Source organism: Diabrotica undecimpunctata, chromosome 3 (assembly GCF_040954645.1).
Source record: "Diabrotica undecimpunctata isolate CICGRU chromosome 3, icDiaUnde3, whole genome shotgun sequence".
NCBI classification, from domain to species: Eukaryota; Metazoa; Arthropoda; class Insecta; order Coleoptera; family Chrysomelidae; genus Diabrotica; species Diabrotica undecimpunctata.
Genome location: NC_092805.1, coordinates 73677686 through 73698214, shown reverse-complemented (window position 1 = coordinate 73698214; position 20529 = coordinate 73677686). Strand labels below are relative to the sequence as shown.

Below are 20529 nucleotides of genomic sequence, written 5' to 3'. Positions count from 1 at the left end.
AACTCAGACACAGATACAGCCCATAGTGCTGAATCTTCAAATGAAAATAGTTTCTCATTGTTAGATGAAATAATAAACAATAAAGCCTATCAACTTATCGTTAAAAGAGCGCCTTTTGCAAATTATTTAAAACGCGAATGCGAGAATTTTGAAGGACATAAAATAATAAGAGCTACTATTTCAGCTGACGAAGAAAATGTGATCCAATTCCTAAAAGAAAATGCGTGCAAAAATACTTTATACATTTATTTCTTATCTCAAGAATTACGACCAATATTTCAGAATGTATGGCGTAAATATTGTTACGTAAAAATATGAGTCATAGTTTTAACCTTTAAAACATGTTTTTAATCTAATATGTTGTAGAGTTTACGAGAGGCCTCGATTTACCTGAGCGACCTTCCAGAAGCGATGCGAGGGAAATCCAGTTTGCCTTTACCGTTTCGCCATCGAAGGTTTTAGACTATTCGAGATAACGGCACTGGTATATAATAACGGAACTTTATTTGGAAGGGACAGTTAATAAAGAAGATTCGCGCTCGTGATATTATTGTTACGCTCGCCTACTAATAAATTATTGTAGTGATAAATAAACTTATATAAATTATCGTGCCTTTTAATAAATTAAAGTAGGAACAATATAATAAATTAGTAAAGACATTATAAATTAAAGACATAACAATTAATAAATTCACAACAAATGGTGTCAGAGTGAGATCGAACATAAATTAGACTTATAATAATACAAGTGAATATAAAATAAATTGTGAACATGGCTACGATTTATGAGCTCACAGTTACGGATTTAAGAAGGCATCTTGAAGATAGGGAATTAGCTTCTACCGGGAAAAAGGCTGATTTAGTTCAACGACTAAAGAACGCTTTAAAAGAAGAAGGTTTGGATCCGGAAACTTATATATTTGAAGACAAGCATATTGCTGTTATCTCGTCGATTTCGAAAGTTTCTGGTGACATCGCATCATTAGAGAACAAAGTTTCCTGTGACATCGCATCATTGGAGAATAAAGTTTCTGGCGATATTTCGAAAGTTTCTGGTGACATCGCATCATTGGAGAACAAAGTATCCGGCGACATCGCTTCATTAGAAAACAAAGTTTCTAACGAGATTTCTTCTCTGGAAAGTAAAGTTTCTGCTAACATCTCTAAAGTCACTTCTGAGATGTCTGCCCTCGACGATAGAATGTCTTCGTTAAAAGACCAAGTTGCTGCCGATATGTTGGCCTTCGAAGAAAAGATATGGAAAGAGATGGAAAGGAAGATGGAGGAAACAGGGACAGCAGAGAGAGGTAACAATCCGATTACAGTGGAGATAAAAGAAGACGAGACGAAATTTAAGTTGGAAACACGACCGAAATTTGAAGGAAGTGGAGGTTCTGTCCATGTGAAAGTCCCAACTTTCGACGGAAAATCATCATGGAACAACTACATGAAACAGTTCGAATCAGCCGCAAGAGCAAATGGATGGTCTGAAAAAGAAAAGGCTGTAAACCTGACTATCGCTCTTCGAGGAGATGCCTTAGATGTGCTTCAGACCATAGCCGTAGAGGAGACCGATGATTTCGAACAACTGAAGAAGAGGTTAAATATGCGATATGGCCACGAACATTTGGAGCATGTATATCAGTCACAGCTTAAAAATCGTAGACAGAAGAAAGATGAGGCTCTTCAAGAATATGAGGTAGATATTGCCAGATTAGTACGATATGCTTATCCAACAGCTCCCGAAGACATGATGGAAAAATTGGCCGTTCAAACGTTTATTGATGGTCTTCGTGATCATGAAATGCAGAGAACACTGCGATTAGCTCGTCACAAGACGCTGGTTGATGTCCTATCCGCCGCCCTCGAATACGAGTCAGCTACGCAGGCCTCTGGCGGGTACAGTAAAGTTAGGACTGTAAAAGAGGAAGGAGATGAAGATAAACTTGACCAGCTCGTTAATATGATGAAAAGCATGACATACAAGAAAACGAAGACCATCAGATGCTGGAATTGTGGCGAAATAGGACACGTACGAAGCTCCTGTAAGCACCCTAGGTACGACGCAAATCAAGAAACTCACCATCAGGAAAACTAGAACGGGTCAGCCTTAGGGGGGCAGCTTCGACCCAGAACTTTTCCAAAGACCCTCTCATACTAATAGCTTCTTTGAAATGTCGTGAAGATAGTGTATATGTAGATGGAGACATAAATGGTAAAAAGCATACGTTGTTGGTGGATACCGGAGCGACCAGAACCATTATACGCCCGACAGTTATAAACAGCCGAAAGAAACTGTTACCAACGAGGTTACGACTTCGGACCGCTACAGGTGAAAATGCCAACATTCATGGAGAAATCCAGGTACAATTGGGAATTGGGGCAGAAAAGTTTGTCCATACTGTTATAGTTGCTGACATCGAAGAGGATGTTATATTAGGAATGGACGTAATGAATATGCATGGATTCCAATTGGATTTTAAGAATAAGGTAATCAAAGTTGGCAACGAGGAGGTATTTCTCCATCCACATAATGACAACACTGTGCAAGCAGCCATTACAGAAGATACAGTCGTGCCTGCGAGAAGCGAAACGATCATAGTAGCGCGACTACAGGGAATTGTAGACGAAGGGAGACCTGTTATGATGGAGCCTTGGAACCACGACGATGAGGTTGGCCGTGGAATCATAATTGGAAAGGAATTGGTGACTTCGGCTAAGGAAATTCCTGTGAGACTTATCAATGTCAACGACTACCCAGTGACCATAAAGAAAGAGACAAAAGTAGGAACTTGTGTACCTGTGACATCCATAATTCGTCAGGCGACAACATCTGATAATTCCAACGACAAATTCGACCAAATGGTTGCAGTTGCAGGACAGTCTCTAAATCAGATGGAGAAAAGGAAATTAAGGGAATTTCTTCGGCAGTATCGTGATATTTTCGTACCGAAAGGAGGAAAGACGGGAAGAACTACCGTTGTTAAGCATAAAATTGATACTGGTAATGCTAAGCCAATTCGTCAAACAGCTCGACGATTACCACAGGCGAAGAGAGAGGAAGCTGAAACGATTGTTCAGGAAATGAAGAAAGACGGGGTGATAGAACCTTCTACGAGTCCATGGGTCTCTCCGGTGGTCCTGGTTAAGAAGAAAGACGGAACGACGAGGTTCTGTGTGGATTACCGTTTGCTGAACAACGTTACCAAGAAAGATAGTTATCCTCTGCCTCGGATCGATGACACATTGGACACATTGGCTGGAAGTAAATTGTTTTCTACTTTAGATTTGAAGTCTGGATACTGGCAGGTAGAAATGGACCCAGTCGATAAAGAAAAGACAGCCTTCACCACAGGATCTGGATTGTGGCAATTCAACGTTATGCCATTTGGTCTTTGTAATGCTCCTGCGACATTTGAGAGGCTTATGGAAAATGTGTTGAGAGGGTTATCTTGGAAAACATGCCTGGTTTATTTAGATGACATAATCGTCTTGGGGGAGACATTCGAAGATCATTTGAGGAATTTAGAAAACGTTTTTAATCGACTTAAAGCTGCCCAATTGATGCTAAACCCCAAGAAGTGCCAGCTATTTCAAGGTAAAGTCAATTATCTGGGTCATATAGTCAGTAAAGAAGGAGTGGCCGTGGATAAGGGAAAAATCGATTCCATTAAGGAATGGCCAAAACCAACTGACAAACATCAAGTGAGAAGTTTTCTTGGACTATGTACTTACTACCGGAGGTTTATTAAGAAGTTTGCAGATATCGCTAAGCCATTAACGCGACTTACAGAGGAAGCAAGAGAATACCGCTGGGATATAGACTGCCAAAATGCCTTTGAAACGTTGAAAAAGCATTTAATAACAGCACCAATTTTAGGGTATCCACTGCCAGAAGGAGAGTTCATCTTAGATACAGATGCAAGTAATGTGGGAATTGGAGGAGTGCTGTCTCAGATTCAAGGAGGACAGGAACGAGTCCTCGGATATTTTAGTAAAGTTCTTTCAAAACCTGAGCGGAATTATTGCGTCACGAGAAGAGAACTTCTGGCAGTAGTGAAATCAGTAGAGCACTTCTATCAATACCTCTATGGAAGGAAGTTTTTAATCCGAACCGACCATGCCGCCCTTAAGTGGTTGATGCAGTTTAAGAATCCAGAGGGTCAGATAGCCAGGTGGATCGAACGACTCCAAGAATACGATTTTAAGATTGAGCACCGAGCCGGAGTTAGCCACAGAAACGCTGATTCTCTTTCCAGACGGCCATGCCCAGCAGAGTGTCCCCACTGCAACAAAACGGAATCCAAGGAAGCAGCAGTGCTAAGAACGACGATTGTCAACGACGACTGGACGCCTACTAAGATAAGGGAAGAACAAGAGAGAGATCCAGTTATACAGAAAATCCGAAAATGGAAAGAGGAAAACCGTCGACCACCTTGGCAGGAAATATCAAACCTATGCTCAGTAGTTAAGACGTATTGGGCCCAGTGGGACTCATTTATCATCGAAGATGGCTTGCTTAAACGAGTCCTGGAAAATGATGACGGTTCAGAGAAGAGAAGACAGTTGGTGATCCCAAAGAGCAGAATAGCCGAAGTACTTCGTCAGTTACACGACAGTCCATCGGGAGGGCATTTTGGTGTAAGGAAAACCCTTCAGCGAATTCGGGAACGGTTTTATTGGATGAACAGTTCCGACGACGTAAAAGACTGGTGTAAGAAATGTACTATTTGTGCTACGAGTAACGGGCCTCACCGGAAAAGGAGAGCTCCTATGAGACAATATAATGTTGGAAGCCCGTTTGAAAGAATAGCTTTGGACATTGCAGGGCCATTTCCAGAAAGTGAAAATGGGGGCAAGTACATGTTGGTAGTAATGGATTACTTCACTAAGTGGGTCGAGATTTACGCACTTCCAGACCAGAAGGCCGCCACCGTTGCAGATAAGTTGATCCAAGAATATATCAGCCGATTTGGAGTGCCTTTGGAGATCCATAGTGACCAAGGCAGGAACTTCGAAAGTGATTTATTCCAAGGAATATGTGATAGACTAGGCATGAAGAAAACAAGAACTACCGCGTATCATCCGCAATCGGATGGTATGGTAGAACGAATGAATAGGACAGTTGGCAAGTATTTGACAAAGATGGTGTCCGATCATCAGCGAGACTGGGACCAATACCTTCCGTTCTTCACAATGGCCTACAGATCTGCTGTTAACGAATCAACGGGCCAGACACCAGCCAGAGTCCTATTCGGACGCGAAATGCGACTACCTTGTGATCTAGAATTTGGGTGTCGACCTGGAGAAGATGTAGCAGGTGAAGATTATGTGATCGAATTACGAAGAAGAATGGACGATGTACATGAGTTGGTCCGTTCCCACCTTCAGATCGCTAGCGACCGAATGAAGAAACGGTACGATACACAAGCCGAAAAGGGTTGCTTTAAGAAGAACGACAAAGTATGGCTGTATAATCCCAAGAAGCGAAAAGGTTGTTCTCCCAAATTGCAGCAGTTTTGGGAAGGTCCATACCTCATCATGGAGAAGATCAACGATGTCATCTACCGAATAAGCAAGATTCCGAGGGGAAAGCCGATGATAGTACACCATAACCGGTTGGCATCTTTCGAAGGTGACCACGACGTAGATGAAGAAGTGGAAGTAAACCAAGTCCAAGATGTGTTTGACCTCACGTTTGAGGAATTCATGGGTGCCTATGGAGGTACCGGTAAAGCGAGACATGGTGTTACCACTGAAGAAAAGCAAGATCTACTCGAGCTCCCCGATGACTACTCGCTGGCCCTTACCATCCCGGCCAGTATCAAAGACGCACCAGGGTTGGCATCCGTCTTTCGAAGGAAGTTTGGTCGAGTTGCAGAACTTCAATGCCAAGTGCCAGCTCCCGGTAAAACCTTGAAACTCCAAGATGCATCACGTTACCTTTTCTACCTGGTAACAAAAGACACTGCCCGTGACCAACCTACCTACCGAGATGTTTGGGAAGCCTTACTTCAATTGAGAGGGCACGTACTAGAGTCCGACGTGCAAAAGTTAGCCATGCCAAAGTTGGAGTGCCGCCAATTAGATTGGAGGGTTATCCGAAATATGGTGGAGGAGATCTTTAAAGACACCGAAGTCCAGGTGTTAGTCTGTTGCAATCCGCACAGTTACTGGTGCGGAGAGAAAACCGTCCCTTGTCATTTTTATACAACTGGAAGTTGTAAAAGAGGGTCCAGTTGCCGATACCAGCATACCGTTCCAGTTCTAGTCCCAACAAGGTTCCAGGAGGAACCATCTTTTGAGAGGGGGGCAATGTTACGTAAAAATATGAGTCATAGTTTTAACCTTTAAAACATGTTTTTAATCTAATATGTTGTAGAGTTTACGAGAGGCCTCGATTTACCTGAGCGACCTTCCAGAAGCGATGCGAGGGAAATCCAGTTTGCCTTTACCGTTTCGCCATCGAAGGTTTTAGACTATTCGAGATAACGGCACTGGTATATAATAACGGAACTTTATTTGGAAGGGACAGTTAATAAAGAAGATTCGCGCTCGTGATATTATTGTTACGCTCGCCTACTAATAAATTATTGTAGTGATAAATAAACTTATATAAATTATCGTGCCTTTTAATAAATTAAAGTAGGAACAATATAATAAATTAGTAAAGACATTATAAATTAAAGACATAACAATTAATAAATTCACAACAATATTTTACAAAATTAAAATTGATTTAATGTACAAAATTAGTTAACAATGTATTGCCAGAAGAAAGAAATCAACTAATAAAATATAAGCACGACGGCAAAACGAATCATCGAGGAATTTCAGAGACTCTTAGAGCTTTAAAAATAAATTACTACTGGAAATCAATGAAGAAGGATATAGAAAAATATATAAACGAATGTGAAATATGCCAAAGATCAAAATATAATAGAAATCCACATAAAGAACCTTTAATATTAACCCACACACCCTCCAAGCCTTTTGAGATAATACATATAGATACTTATAAAGTTTGCAATCAAAGATTTGTAACAATTATAGATAAATTTTCAAAATATGGCCAAGCGTTACCATATTTTGGCACAGCGATAACAGCGTGTCAACAATTAGTACATTTCTTTTCATTTTTCGGAATACCGAAACAAATTGTTGCAGACAGTAGCGGAGAATTCAAAAATGACGTTGTAGATGAATTACTAAAAACTCATCAGATAAAAATACATTTTACTACTCCATATCATCACGAATCTAATTCCCCGGTAGAAAGATTCCATTCCACCTTAACTGAGCACTTAAGATTACTAAAAGAAAAAGATAAAGATGCAGATAATATTTCCATTATGCCTTATGCTCTTATTGCCTATAATAGTACTATACACTCAGCAACTGGCCATACACCTTTCGAATTACTATCGGGACATACAGACAGTAAAGATCCCATGAGACTTATTCCAGCACAAGCTTATACTCAATACGTTAATGCACATCAAAATAATACTCAAGCTCTATATACAAGTATACAAGAAGAAAATCAAAAACTTAAAGAGAATATAATTGGAAAAAGAAATAAAGATAGAAACTCAAAAGATCCTCGTTTAGGATCACAAGTTTATAGAAAAACAGAAACTCGCGGAGGAAAATTAAGTAGAAAATATACTGGACCTTATATACTTACACAAATATTAGAAAATGGGAAAATAGAAATTGAAAATCCCAAGAATAAAAAGAAGATAATAGTCCACATAAACGAAACTAAAATAATGCCTAATATTTCAGATTTATCGTCGGAATCTTCGGAGCAGTCAACTATATCAACGCAAGAGACAACTTAGTCAAGTTTGAAGATGTAACTACATATCCAGGACTCCTACCTTTTAGATTAGGTACCTCCAAAATAATTTCTACACACTGGACATTTATACAAATTTACAATTTAACTTCTGTCATACAAGAATTTTATTTATTGAAAAATGAAGCTCAAAGACTACATACAAGTTTCAAAAATCAAACAAGTTATTATCCAGAATTAGAAAACTCATTTATCCCTTTAATTACGTTACAAAATAAAATAGAAGAACAGATATATCAAATTAATCCACCTTTGTATAAGGAAGAAAAAAGAATAAAAAGAGGACTTCTAAATCCTCTAGGAACAATAATAAAATGTATTACAAGAAATATGGACCAAGAATACGCACAAAGAATAGAAAACGAAATAAAACAATTAAAAGATAATCAAAGTAACTTAAAAGTAAATTCCCTAAGACAAATATCTTTATTGCAAGATTCTATAAATACTTATAATAATGCTATAAATAATATTTCACATAATCAATTGATTTTGATATCAAAAATTGAAGCTATAGAGAATAAATTAGCTTTATTTGAAAAAAGTATGTATACACATATTCAGTCATTTATAGTAATAAATCAAATTACTTTACTTTATCAAACAATTTATGATATTTTTGAAAAAGTAGAAACTGCAATCTCATTTGCCAAAATAAATACCTTGCACAATTCTATAGTAAATCCAATTGAACTTTTAAATGAAATAAAGAAAGCAAAATCTCAGACAAAGTCAAAATTAATGCCTTTTGATTCTACACTGGGAAAAATAATTCAGTATGAGAAAATAATAAATATTAAGAGCTATTCAGTAAATTCTATAATGATATTTGTATTAGAGATTCCATTAGTTGAATCGGAAATATATGATTATTACCAACTATTCCCTATTCCTATTCCTATGAATAACTCAAATCTTATTCATTTACCTTACAAACCATTCCTTGCACTTAATGAATTTAGCTATATCTACATGGAAGATATATGCAGAGAAATAGACTCAGAAGAGTACATATGTAAAGGAAGTAATAAACTAACGATAACCGAAGAAGCCCCTTGTGCAGTCCAATTAATAAATTTCAAGAAAAAGGCATTGTCATGTGAATATTTCGAAGTAAAGATAAAGAAGATAGAATCTACACGAATCAGCGACGGAAAATGGATAGTTACAGTTCCAGAAGAAGAATTAGCAATTATCGAGTGCCCAAACTCAAAAGAAAATTTACCAATATATGGAAGCTACGTTTTAGAATCAGTTCCTGAATGTACCGTGAAAATCAAGAATGAAGTCTTCCAAACGGAAAAAATTAGTAAAAATCACTTTGCTCATATATAGCTTCCAAAAGTTATTCCTTCTGAAATCAAATCTTTTCTGTCTTTTTCATTTTATTCGGATCTACTCTGTATGAGTACGAGAAACAAATTCGTTAGGATTTCTGCTTAGATGAATAGACATGTCGTGGAATGCAAATTTTAGATTCCCCATGTCTCTTTTAACATCTTTATCATCGTTTGGCCATGCCTTGCAATTTTTAGAAGGCTCCAGATTAAATCAGAATTCTGAATTTGTTTCGAAACTATCTTACCGATTTTTCTATCAGATGTCGCTATTGCGTCCATAACGAAGCCATGTTATTGTTGCTTCTAATAAGACAGAGAAGATTATTTTTCACGTTAAGAACGGCTATGAATAACTATTCTGATGAGACTTTTTAAGTCGAAATAAGTATCAATAGATACATAGACGCTTTGAACGTGAAATCAAATCTTTTCTGTCTTTTTCATTTTATTCCTTCTATTAATATTTTTCAAAATGAAAGTTCAAATTTTTCACCAATAAATCTTAATACAATTAACCTTAGAAAGACTAAAGATATTTTGGAAAAGTTAGAAACACAAAAGTATAATTTAAACGATAATAATTCAATTTATTTTAAACAACCAATTTTTGGGACAATCTGTATATATATAATAATTTTCATTTTAATTTTATATTATTTAACTAAATATTGTAAAACTGTGCGTCACAGAAAACAAGAAGAAACAAGAAAAGAAGAAACCCAAGGATTTATTGTATAAAGAAGCACACCCCAAGGATATGCTTCTTTCTAAGGGCGGAGGAGTTACGTCCCTGGATTATCCAATGTGTGACGACATATAGAAAGACTATATATACCAGTGTTTAATTAGATTAAGAGCTTTTTGTTTTCTAGTTGTTACCATACCTGTACGTTCTCAATAAATAAATTTTGTTACGAAAATTAATTTTTCAAAAATCCGTTTTCGGCTTTGAACTTCGTAACTCTATTACTAGGTATACTATTACCTTTACATTATTATCATTTAAGATCTAACGTTCTATCGTTTTAAGTTGGCAGTAACGAATTCACAAGCAATTCTTTTGTTTCTGATAAGAATATTTATAACCTAAATTTTATTTTGTGACTAAGTACATGTTCTGTAATTATTTTAACATAATTTTATTTAAGTGTTTATGTATATGTGTTTTAAAGTGTTTTAGATATGTGTTTGTTAAAAAACGTTTTTTAAAAACAATTTTGGATAGTTTTCGCCATCATTTGTTGGGGTCAAATGAGTTGCTCATTTCATTTGATAAACATCATGACAACTAACCTCAATTAGTGTAAGATGCAAAATAATTATTTTTCTGTATTTTGTACTAATTTTGTTTATTGTAGCACCCTGATGATGCAAATAAAGATTTGCAAAAGATTGATAGACTAAAAAGAGTACTTCTTTGTCCTATCTTCCGCTGCACTCCCAAATATTTGAGTTTTGTATTCTATTTGATCAGCGTTGATTACAAGCGTTTATTGCTTTTCACTATATATATTGAAGCTGAGTATGTTGGTGAGACTGGAAGAAATCTGTCAAATTGCATTATTTCCCACAAAAGTGAAAAAGTGATAGTAGAATTAAAAAACCATCTTGTACTTTAGCGGAGCATGTAATCGACAAAGACCATATTTGATAACATTAAAATTGTGTGTAGTGAAAGTAATAAATTCAAAAGAACTTTTTTAGAAATGGTTTGTATTAGCAGAAGTGGTAATAATTTAAACAAAAGATCAGAAATTCAAAATCCAAGCAAAATTTATAATTATATTATTTCTTTATAGTTTATTTATAAAATCAGTAAAATATCACATTTTGATTTAATTTTCCATATACTTGTTACATTTTTTCAGACATCTATCAATGATGAATAAATCTTTTTTATTACTAAATAAAAAAAGAATTTTTAAACAAAATTTTAGTTTTTGACAATATAATTGTCAAGAATAAAAAGTTGGCATTTATGACATTAAGACTTATTTGTAATTGGTCTCTATTCTAACTTATTTATAAATTCAATTGTTTTTGTGTTAAAAAAGTTTTTCCAAATTATATTACAAAATTTAAGAAACATTTATTAGATAGGACAGTTTTTAGAGTAGTTTTTTTTTAAATATGTTTAGCGACAATTTATTAACAAAACTAATTTTATTTGGTGAGTTAATATAATTTTTTTCTAAATAAATAGTTAGCCAATAGCCTCTTTTATTGACTCCAACCCATCCAAAACATATATATATATATATATATATATATATATATATATATATATATATATATATATATATATATATATATATATATATATAATATTTAATTAGTAATTATGAAATGAAAACAAATAACAGTTATAATAGACACATTACTGACTGTTTTGTCGATCATTTTCTACTGCAAACATTAACAATGTCAATTTTTAAATTAATAAAATAAGAGAGAAAATCTTTTTTTAGAAAATCAATGAAGTTCTTTTAAACCATCCCCTTACGTTAGACTCCGAAGATTTGCTAGATAGGGTGGATAATTTTATCAAACTTACCCAGCCAAATTTGTCTCCAACCGAAACTTTGGCAGTAAAGGCGTTCTTTTATTTGCTTATTGGTATTTTGGGATCCAGCAGTATTCAATTGACATCTCTTCTTGTTACAGCTTCTACCGAATTAAATGCAGGTAAGATATTTTTATATAGACAAAAGACCACAAAGTATAGAACAGACTTTTGTACCCTAGTGAACAGGTACTCGTTTAGTCTTTTTTGTTGAGTTGAAAAATGTTTAAAACTCACTTTGTACACAATTAAGTTTTTTTAAAAGGATTATTGTTGGGTATTTAGTATTGAAATACAGCTACTAAATCGTCTAAATGAAAAATTTAAACAAATATCTATTTTAAAAGTATATCAGTGAAACCAGTATAGTTAGTGTGTAAATCATAACTGTGAGTAGCATCTTTCTAAGTTCTAACCACTTTTTTTTGTTCTTACCTTTTGAACCTTCTGGTTTTCGAGACAGGACTGTCTCGAGGATAGAAGTTGGTGAAGTATGATAAATAAATTCAAAAATGGATGACAACCCTGATGCTTCTCACCGTACCAACCAACTAAATACATATTCCAGTGCCCTTACCTCTTTCAAACACCCAACAAAAGATCAAGCTATTGTTCTCTCTAGTATCTATGTCTATCTAGAATACATTATCGCTGTGGCAAATTTAGAGCAACCGAAAAAAAATTCTATTCGCCTCACGTATCTCCAACAATAGAGTATACTGCAAAAAAAACTGCAAACTTTGTTACAATCTCCTATGACCACACCAACTACCGTATATACTTTGTCGAGTAAATACTCCTAGTTAACGTTTATTTTAAAAATCCCCTAATGAGCGTATCGTCTCTCCGGCTGAGGGCTGGTGAAGGCAATTAAAATTGAATGACTTTGTCGTCAGAGAATATAGGGAGTATCGAATATCATACTATAAGACTATATACAATTGCGTAGATATAGTTAGGGTTAGTGAGTCGAATTTCTACCACCGAAGGAAACTGGTATTATGGAATTAAATAAAACTTTTAAAGTCACATTTGTGTATTGTAATACAAAAGTAATTTTTTTGTAATAGAAATTTAATTTTATATTTTTTCGAACCAGGAGTCTCATGCGAAAATTAATCGTAGGACATTCCTAACGTCATATTTGGCGACCGTGACAGGACTTATATACGGGTGTGCTTAAAAGTTAGTTATTTTCGCTTATTTTAGTGCAAACTTTTTTCTGGCGAATAATTTTGTTTTTGCCGTGAGGCTCGGCCAAAGTTAACATTTTTAAGCGAAAAATGGAATCGGATAAAAAACGCAGAACGGTTCTTCGTAGTGCGTTTACGAAAGTTGCTACTGTTTTGGACAGTTTGTTAGCTGAACCGGTGGACACTCGACCCTGCCAGAAAATTAGCGTACAGTGGGAACTTTTACAAGTAAAGTACAATGAGCTTTGTGAAGTGGAAAGTGCGATACTTGAAACTATATTGGAAGTAGCTTCCGAAGAAGATTTAATCAGTGAGATGGAGGCAAAAGATAAATATAGTGCAAGGTACTTTGAACTTAAGTACAAATATGATGACAGACCAGGTTCAGTAAGTTCAGAGTCATCAAGTATAAAACGTAAGCGCAAATTTAAATTACCTCCAATCGAGTTCAAGAAATTTAATAGAGACTTGAAAGATTGGCTTCCTTTTTGGTCACAGTTCAAAGTAGTGCATGGCGATCCATCAATTGATTTGACAGATAAGATAGCTTATTTGAGACAAGCCACTGTAGAGTCTAGTAAGGCCAGACGATTAGCGGAGAGTTTTCCTGTAGTAACCGACAATTACTCAAAAAGTATTCAGAGTTTGCAGTCTAGTTTTGGCAGAGAGGATCTCCAGATTGAAGTTTACATTAGAGAGCTCTTAAAGTTAATTTTGAGTCGAGTTTCTAGTAGTTCTTGTAATATTTCTGCTGTTTATGATATGATTGAAAGTCAACTTCGTGCACTTGAGACCTTGGGCATAACTGCTGACAAATATGCGGCGATATTGTATCCTCTTATGGAGTCATGTTTGCCAGAAGATATGATTCGACTATGGCATAGATCTTCACAGTTTTTAAAAACTTATGTTTCCGTGTCCATGGAAAATGTCGCAGAAACTGCAGAAGTTACAACTTTAGAAACAAGATTGAGTGGGTTAATGAGCTTTTTACAGAGTGAAGTTCAAAATGAACAAAAAATTGATTTACCAACGGAAGGTTTTGATTTACCGACTGAAAATAAATATAAATTCAATAGCCTCGTTGCCAAGAAAAATGTAAAATTACCTAAGCAAGGAAATGATCAGCCCTTAGCGACCGCTGCTGGGTTAGTAAATTATGAGGTTTACAGGTGTGTATTTTGTGAAGGGCAGCATGACATTACAAATTGTTTTAAAGCACAAAAATTTACTATGGCACGATGTCTGAAAGTAGGACATTCTTCTAAAAAGTGTAGAGAACGTTTGAACTGTATATTATGTTGTAAATCACATGCTGTTTTGATATGCCCTAATTTGCCTGTTAATAAAATTGATACATCGACCTCAAGTACTACCCGTTCGGAAGAAAATATAACTGAGGATCAGACGCTTGCTAATTTGAATAATACACAGGTTTTTTTACAAACTCTGCGAATAAACATAAGAAGTGCACATGCTACTAAACAAGTAAGGGCACTTATTGACACTGGACAAGTACCGCGCAAGAAATGAGTTTTTCTGCTAAGGGAACGGAAAAGATTGTGCATGTATTATTTAGCGGTAGAAGCACTTCTGAATAACGATATAAATTGTACGAGATAACTGCGTGTAAAGGAACCTACGCTTGTTTATTTGATGCCCTAGATCAACCAAAAATTTGTGCAGATGTCTGTTCTATTTATGACGGCCCTTGGATTGAGGAACTCATTGACATGAATATTTCACTCAGCGATGTCGGAAAGACAGCACCAATTGAGATTTTGTTTGGAGCTGATATTGTAGGCAAATTGTATACAGGGAGAAAATATCAGTTACAGTGTGGGTTTGTAGCAGTTGAAACTTTATTAGGTTGAACTCTTATGGGCAAGGTGCCGGCAGTTGCTTCTAATTTTAGTACAAGTATGATTACATTTTCGTTGTTTGTTGATAATTCTTCTGTAGCTAAACTCTGAGAGGTTGATGTTATTGAGATAACCGATCCTGTAGAAAAAATGACACGAGATGTGGCGGCCAAAGAGGCTAAGAATTTTTTCTATGAGACTGTACGACGTGACAGCGAAGGCAGGTATGAAGTTATGTTACCCTGGTTGAACGAGCATCCTTTAATTTCAGATAATTTAGTTGTCGCTAGGAGAATGTTAGATAATACTTTAAATAAGTTGAAAAGGTCTAATTTGTTTGAATCGTATAACTTTATATTCAATGAGTGGTTGAACGAGGGTGTGATTGAAATAGTGAATAATTCCGAAGGAAATAATTGCGTTCATTATTTACCTTACAGACCCGTTATTAAAAATAATAGTGAAACCACAAAAATTATGCCAGTCTTTGACGCATCATCTCATAAACAGGGTTCTTCTTCTTAAGGTTCCTTCTCCTATCGGAGGTTGGGAATGATCATGAATAATTCTAATGAGCTGCAACCGAACCACTCTCTCAAATTTCTTAGCCAGGATATTTTGCGTCGTCCTGGGTTTCTCTTCCCTTGCATAATTAATCTAAGTAATACGTACTTCTCCGCCCTCATTATGTGACCCAGATATTGAATCTTTCTAATTTTAACAGTTTTTATGACTTCACATTCTTTCTTCATTCTTTGTACCACCTCTATATTAGTTACTTTTTCAGTCCACGATATTCTGTGGATTCTCCTGTAGCACCACATCTCAAAGGAGTTTAATTTTTTGATTTCAGACTGTTTTATTGTCCACGCTTCAATGCCGTATAGTAAAGTAGAAAAAACGTAACAACGTAGCATTCTTGTGCGGATCTCTAGATTAAGGTTACGGTTGCAAAGTAAGTTCTTCAATTTTATGAACGTGTTTCTTGCCATTTCTATTCTAGATCTGATTTCTTTTGTTTGATTTCCATCTTCGGTTAGCCACGTTCCTAAATATTTATATGTTGTTACTCTTTCGATCGTTGTATTATTGATGATCAGGTTATCTACATTTTGTGGTTTTTTTGAGAATATCATTGATTTCGTTTTCTTGAGATTAATTTGCAGTCCGTACCTTTCACTTGCAAATATGACCGTATCGTCCGCATATCTAATATTATTAATGCTATTTTCGTTGACCAAAATACCTTCCACAATATCCAATAAAACTTTTTGAAATATCACTTCACTGTAGACGTTGAATAAGATTGGTGAAAGTATGCACCCTTGTCGAACTCCTCTAACTATACTTACTTCCTCTGTCAGTTCTCCTTCGACCCTTATTCTTGCTTTCTGATTTTGATACAGATTCGATATAATTTGTAGATCTCTACTATCTATGTTTTTGGTCTTAAAAATACTTAAAAGCTTTTCATGTTGAACTCTGTCAAAAGCTTTTTTAAAGTCTATGAAGCAAGCATATATGTCCTGATTCATATCAAGACATCGTTGTGTCAGAACATTGACTCCGAATAATGCTTCTCTAGTTCCTAGACCCTTTCTAAAACCCATCTGTGAATCACTTATTTCTTGTTCTAATTTCATGTGGATTCTGTTATGTATGATTTTAAGGAAGGTTTTCAATGTGTGGCTCATTAATGTAATTGTCCGATAGTCATTGCAATCTTTAGCATTTGTGATTTTTGGAATCGTTACAAAAGTTGAGAGAAGCCATTCTTTGGGTATGTGTCCCGTCTTGTATATGGAGTTAAAAAGGTCTACCAAGACATCAATATTATCTTCATCACTTATCTTCAATAGTTCAATTGGTATATTATCGGGTCCTGGAGCTTTTCTACCTTTTGTGTGTTTTATGGCATGAATAAATTTCTCTTTCATTTTTTCTGGTCCCGTGATTTCTCCGTCAACTTCTAATTGTTCTACTTTTTGGTCATAAAATAGGTGTTCAATGTATTCTTTCCATCTATGTAATTTGTCTTGCGTTTCAGTTATAGTGGTACCATCTGCATTTGTTAATATCCCGATTGTTTTGTTACGATTTCCTGAAATCATTTCTTTAACCTTCTTATGGGCGTTGAAAGTGTCACACCTTGCCTCACATTCCTCAATTTCTTCACATTTAATGGACACCCATGTTTCCTTAGCTTGTTTTATTTTCTGTTTTATTTGTTTATTAATTTCTTGATATTTAATTTTATTTTTGTTTTTACGTATTCGTCTTTCGTCCATCTTTTCGAGAATTCCTTGTGTCATCCATTCTTGTTTGACAGTGCTTGTAAACGTTAATGTTTTCCGTCCCACAGTCTCTATTGTGTTCTTTATATTCTTCCATTTTGTTTCAATATCTGTAGTGTTCTTATTTTGTTGTTTTATTTCTTGGATACTCTGATTTATTTTATTTCGAGTTTCTTGATATGTATTTGGTTCTCTTAGTTTATCAATGTATATTTGTGGTCTAGATCCTTTCATTAATGGTTTTCTCAATCTTACATTCATATTTGCTACTACTGGGTTGTGGTGCGAGTTTACATCTGCTCCAGGGTAAGTCTTCACTACTGTAATAGAGTTCTTGTACCTGTTCCTTATCAAGATGCAATCTATCTGATTTCTTATAATTCTATCTTTGTTGTCTCCAGGAGCTTTCCTCGTGTAGAGCCGGCGATTTGGTAATTTAAACATTGTATTCATAACTACCAGTTCTTCTGTTTGGCACATCTGAATGAGTCTTTCACCACGCTCATTTCGCTCACCCAATCCATACATTCCAACACAATTCTCCACACTTCCTCTATCCACTTTGGCATTGAAGTCACCCATTAGTATCAGAACTTCACGTTTTTTTGTTGTTTTCATTATTGTTTCCAATTGCTCGTAGAAATCTTCTATTTCTTGTTCCTCCTTGTCAGCTGTTGGTGCATATACTTAAAATAACATTCGTTTTTCCCATATTGGTATTAATTTGTAGCATTATAATGCGATTCGAAAGCGGGGTGAAACCAAGTACGGATTTATCTATTTCCTTGCTTACCATTATGCCCACACCATATCGGTCTGTTCTATCAGAATATCTACTATAATATATAGCTCCGTTTCTAGTTCGTTGTATTCCAGACCCTGGCCATTGTACATCGCTTATTCCCAGAATTTCGATATTTAATCTTTCCATTTATATCGTAGTATTATCTACCTTACCTGATTGTAGTAAGCTTTGTACGTTGCCACACTTACACTTTCTTATTATTAGTTACACTTTCCATGTTGCAATTCTCATATTTCCTCTTGTGATATTTGTTAAAAGTGTTCCATTATTTACATCACATGGATTTCGCTGGCTTACGACCTGGGAAGCCCTGTGGCTAACTTGTGATTTACTTCCCCTGCCGGATCCTGGTTTCCGCGGCCCATGATCAGTAAGGTTACTCATTTGGTTTTTGCTATACAGCGTTCCACGTTAAGAAAATAACATTGCGGAGATAGGGCCATGTATTTCTTATGGACGATAGAAGCGCAGCGATGCCACGATGAACGCAAGCACGATTCAGGGTTGTATAATTTGTATTTTCGTTTTCACAGACATGAATTAAATTAACGTTTTTTAACGTAATTGACCAAAAGTGCCCATTCGAAACAAGAGATGAAAAGTGGGGAAAATGATTTTAATTAAATAAATAGTATTTACAAAAGATAATTTTATTTTATCTTATTTTAATTATAGTAACGACAGTTTATTTGTTTTTCGGTAAGAATATCATATACCATGAATCATAGAAATCAGTAGAAAAAATTGCTTAGTTAAATCATGCACTTTTCCGGCTATTAAAGATTTAAAAGCAAATAAACGGACCGCTTGGAATGCATATATCTAATTACTAATTGCAACTTAAAATAATACGGTGTGCGTATGTCAGCGATTTTATGTCGTTCTCTGAGACTACATAATGATAATAAGGCTTTGTGGTTCTTCAGTTGTTATTCTGACTTTACAGTTAAATGTTAATTGAAAATGGAAATTCGAAAAATATATCGACAATCTAGTAAACCGCATTCCTGAGAGTTTTGGCAACACTGATCTCCATAAGCCTAATGTTATTTTCTTAACGTGAAACGCTCTATAGCCATGATGATTGTACTAGGGATGCTCTTGTGAGCCTTTACTACAGTGGTTTCCCGTGGCCTTCTGTAGCCCTATGTCGTTGACCATCTTCCTGGTTCATCCGCCTTTGAGACCGATTTCTCGATCTGAGGACAAAGGAGTGCCCTTCCATTAACCAGCTCGTCCGCCCAAAGCCGTTGGCCAGTAGGTGGGGGATTGCTTATACCGGCAATCGCTCGGTGGTTTTTCGCCATATCTGGCTACCCTCACTTAGTTTAGCCTATGACGCTCGATGTGGTCGTTCCGATAAAAGGTACTACCTCTATAACACACCCCGATAAAAGATAAAAGAATAAAAAAACAAAATAAAAATAGATCAAAACAAAATTTATGTATCCATAAAAATATTAGGCATATGTAGTACTAACATTGATAACTGATAACAAGAAAATTTTGACTATGAATCTGCAATCAATAATAATTCGATTTTAACAATAAACACAAAAAAGTCTGGCTAATTGGCTCTACCAAAGCCATTTTTTAGAAAAAAAACTTAAGTTAGATATCCCAGAATACACACGCGATAAATTGGTATCTTTATGTTAGGAATACTCACATATATTCGCCCTAAGGCACGACATGCTAACATGTAACAACTTCTACGACCAAAAACTGAGAGTGAAAGACCAAACCCCAGTATACATCAAGAATTATAGGACACCGTATGCACAAGCAGAAGAGTTAAACCGACAATTACAGAAATTGAGAGACCAAGGAATTGTAGAACCCTCTACATCAGAATACAATACCCGGTAGTACGGTAGTGCTCGTACCGAAAAAGGCTATAAATCGAAATAAAGCCAGGAGATTATGCATACAGTTTAGACAACTGAACAAGAAAAGAGTCACAAACAAATTCCCATTACCAAGAATAGACTCAATACTAGATCAACTAGGGAGAGCAAAATGGTTTTCAGTTATAGACCTAATGTCAGGTTTTCACTAAATACTATTAGAAAAACCATTGAGTAAATACACATCGTTTCGCACGGAGAACGGAGCATTTCAATTCACCAGATTACCTTTTGGATTAAACGTACGCCCGAATAGCTTTTCAAGAATTATGTCAATAGCTTTCTCAGTTTTTACCCCGGACAAAGCATTTCTTTACATGGACGATAAGTAGTAATAGGAATATCAGAAAAGCATAATTTAGATAACCTAAAAAAGACATTTGAGACATGTCGAAAGTTTAACCTAAAACTTAACCCAGGAAAATGTCAATCTTTTAGAAGAAAAGTCACATATTTAGGACATGATCTTTCTCAAGAAGGAGTATCACCAGATAAAGCAAAATATGCAACGATTGAACAATATCCGACACCTAAGACAGCAGAAGAGACAAAAAGATTCGTAGCATTTTGTAACTACTATAGACGTTTTATTCAAAATTTTGCTGAAATATGTATACCACTAAACAGATTATCGAGTAAAGGAGTAGAATTTTTTGGTCAAAGGAATGTGAATAATCATTCAATAAGCTCAAATCATTTCTGAT

At 35.5% G+C, this 20529-nt stretch overlaps 1 protein-coding gene across 3 annotated transcripts in view; it reads left to right on the top strand.

Annotated features, from left to right (window-relative positions):
- Positions 1 to 20529, top strand: part of Mvk (Mevalonate kinase) — a 309158-nt gene that overhangs the window by 220238 nt on the left and 68391 nt on the right. For all 3 annotated transcript variants that reach the window (XM_072526064.1, XM_072526065.1, XM_072526063.1), the window contains one exon: positions 11670 to 11886. In XM_072526064.1, coding sequence (XP_072382165.1) covers positions 11670 to 11886 — 217 coding nt within the window. The remainder of the gene's footprint in view (positions 1 to 11669; positions 11887 to 20529) is intronic.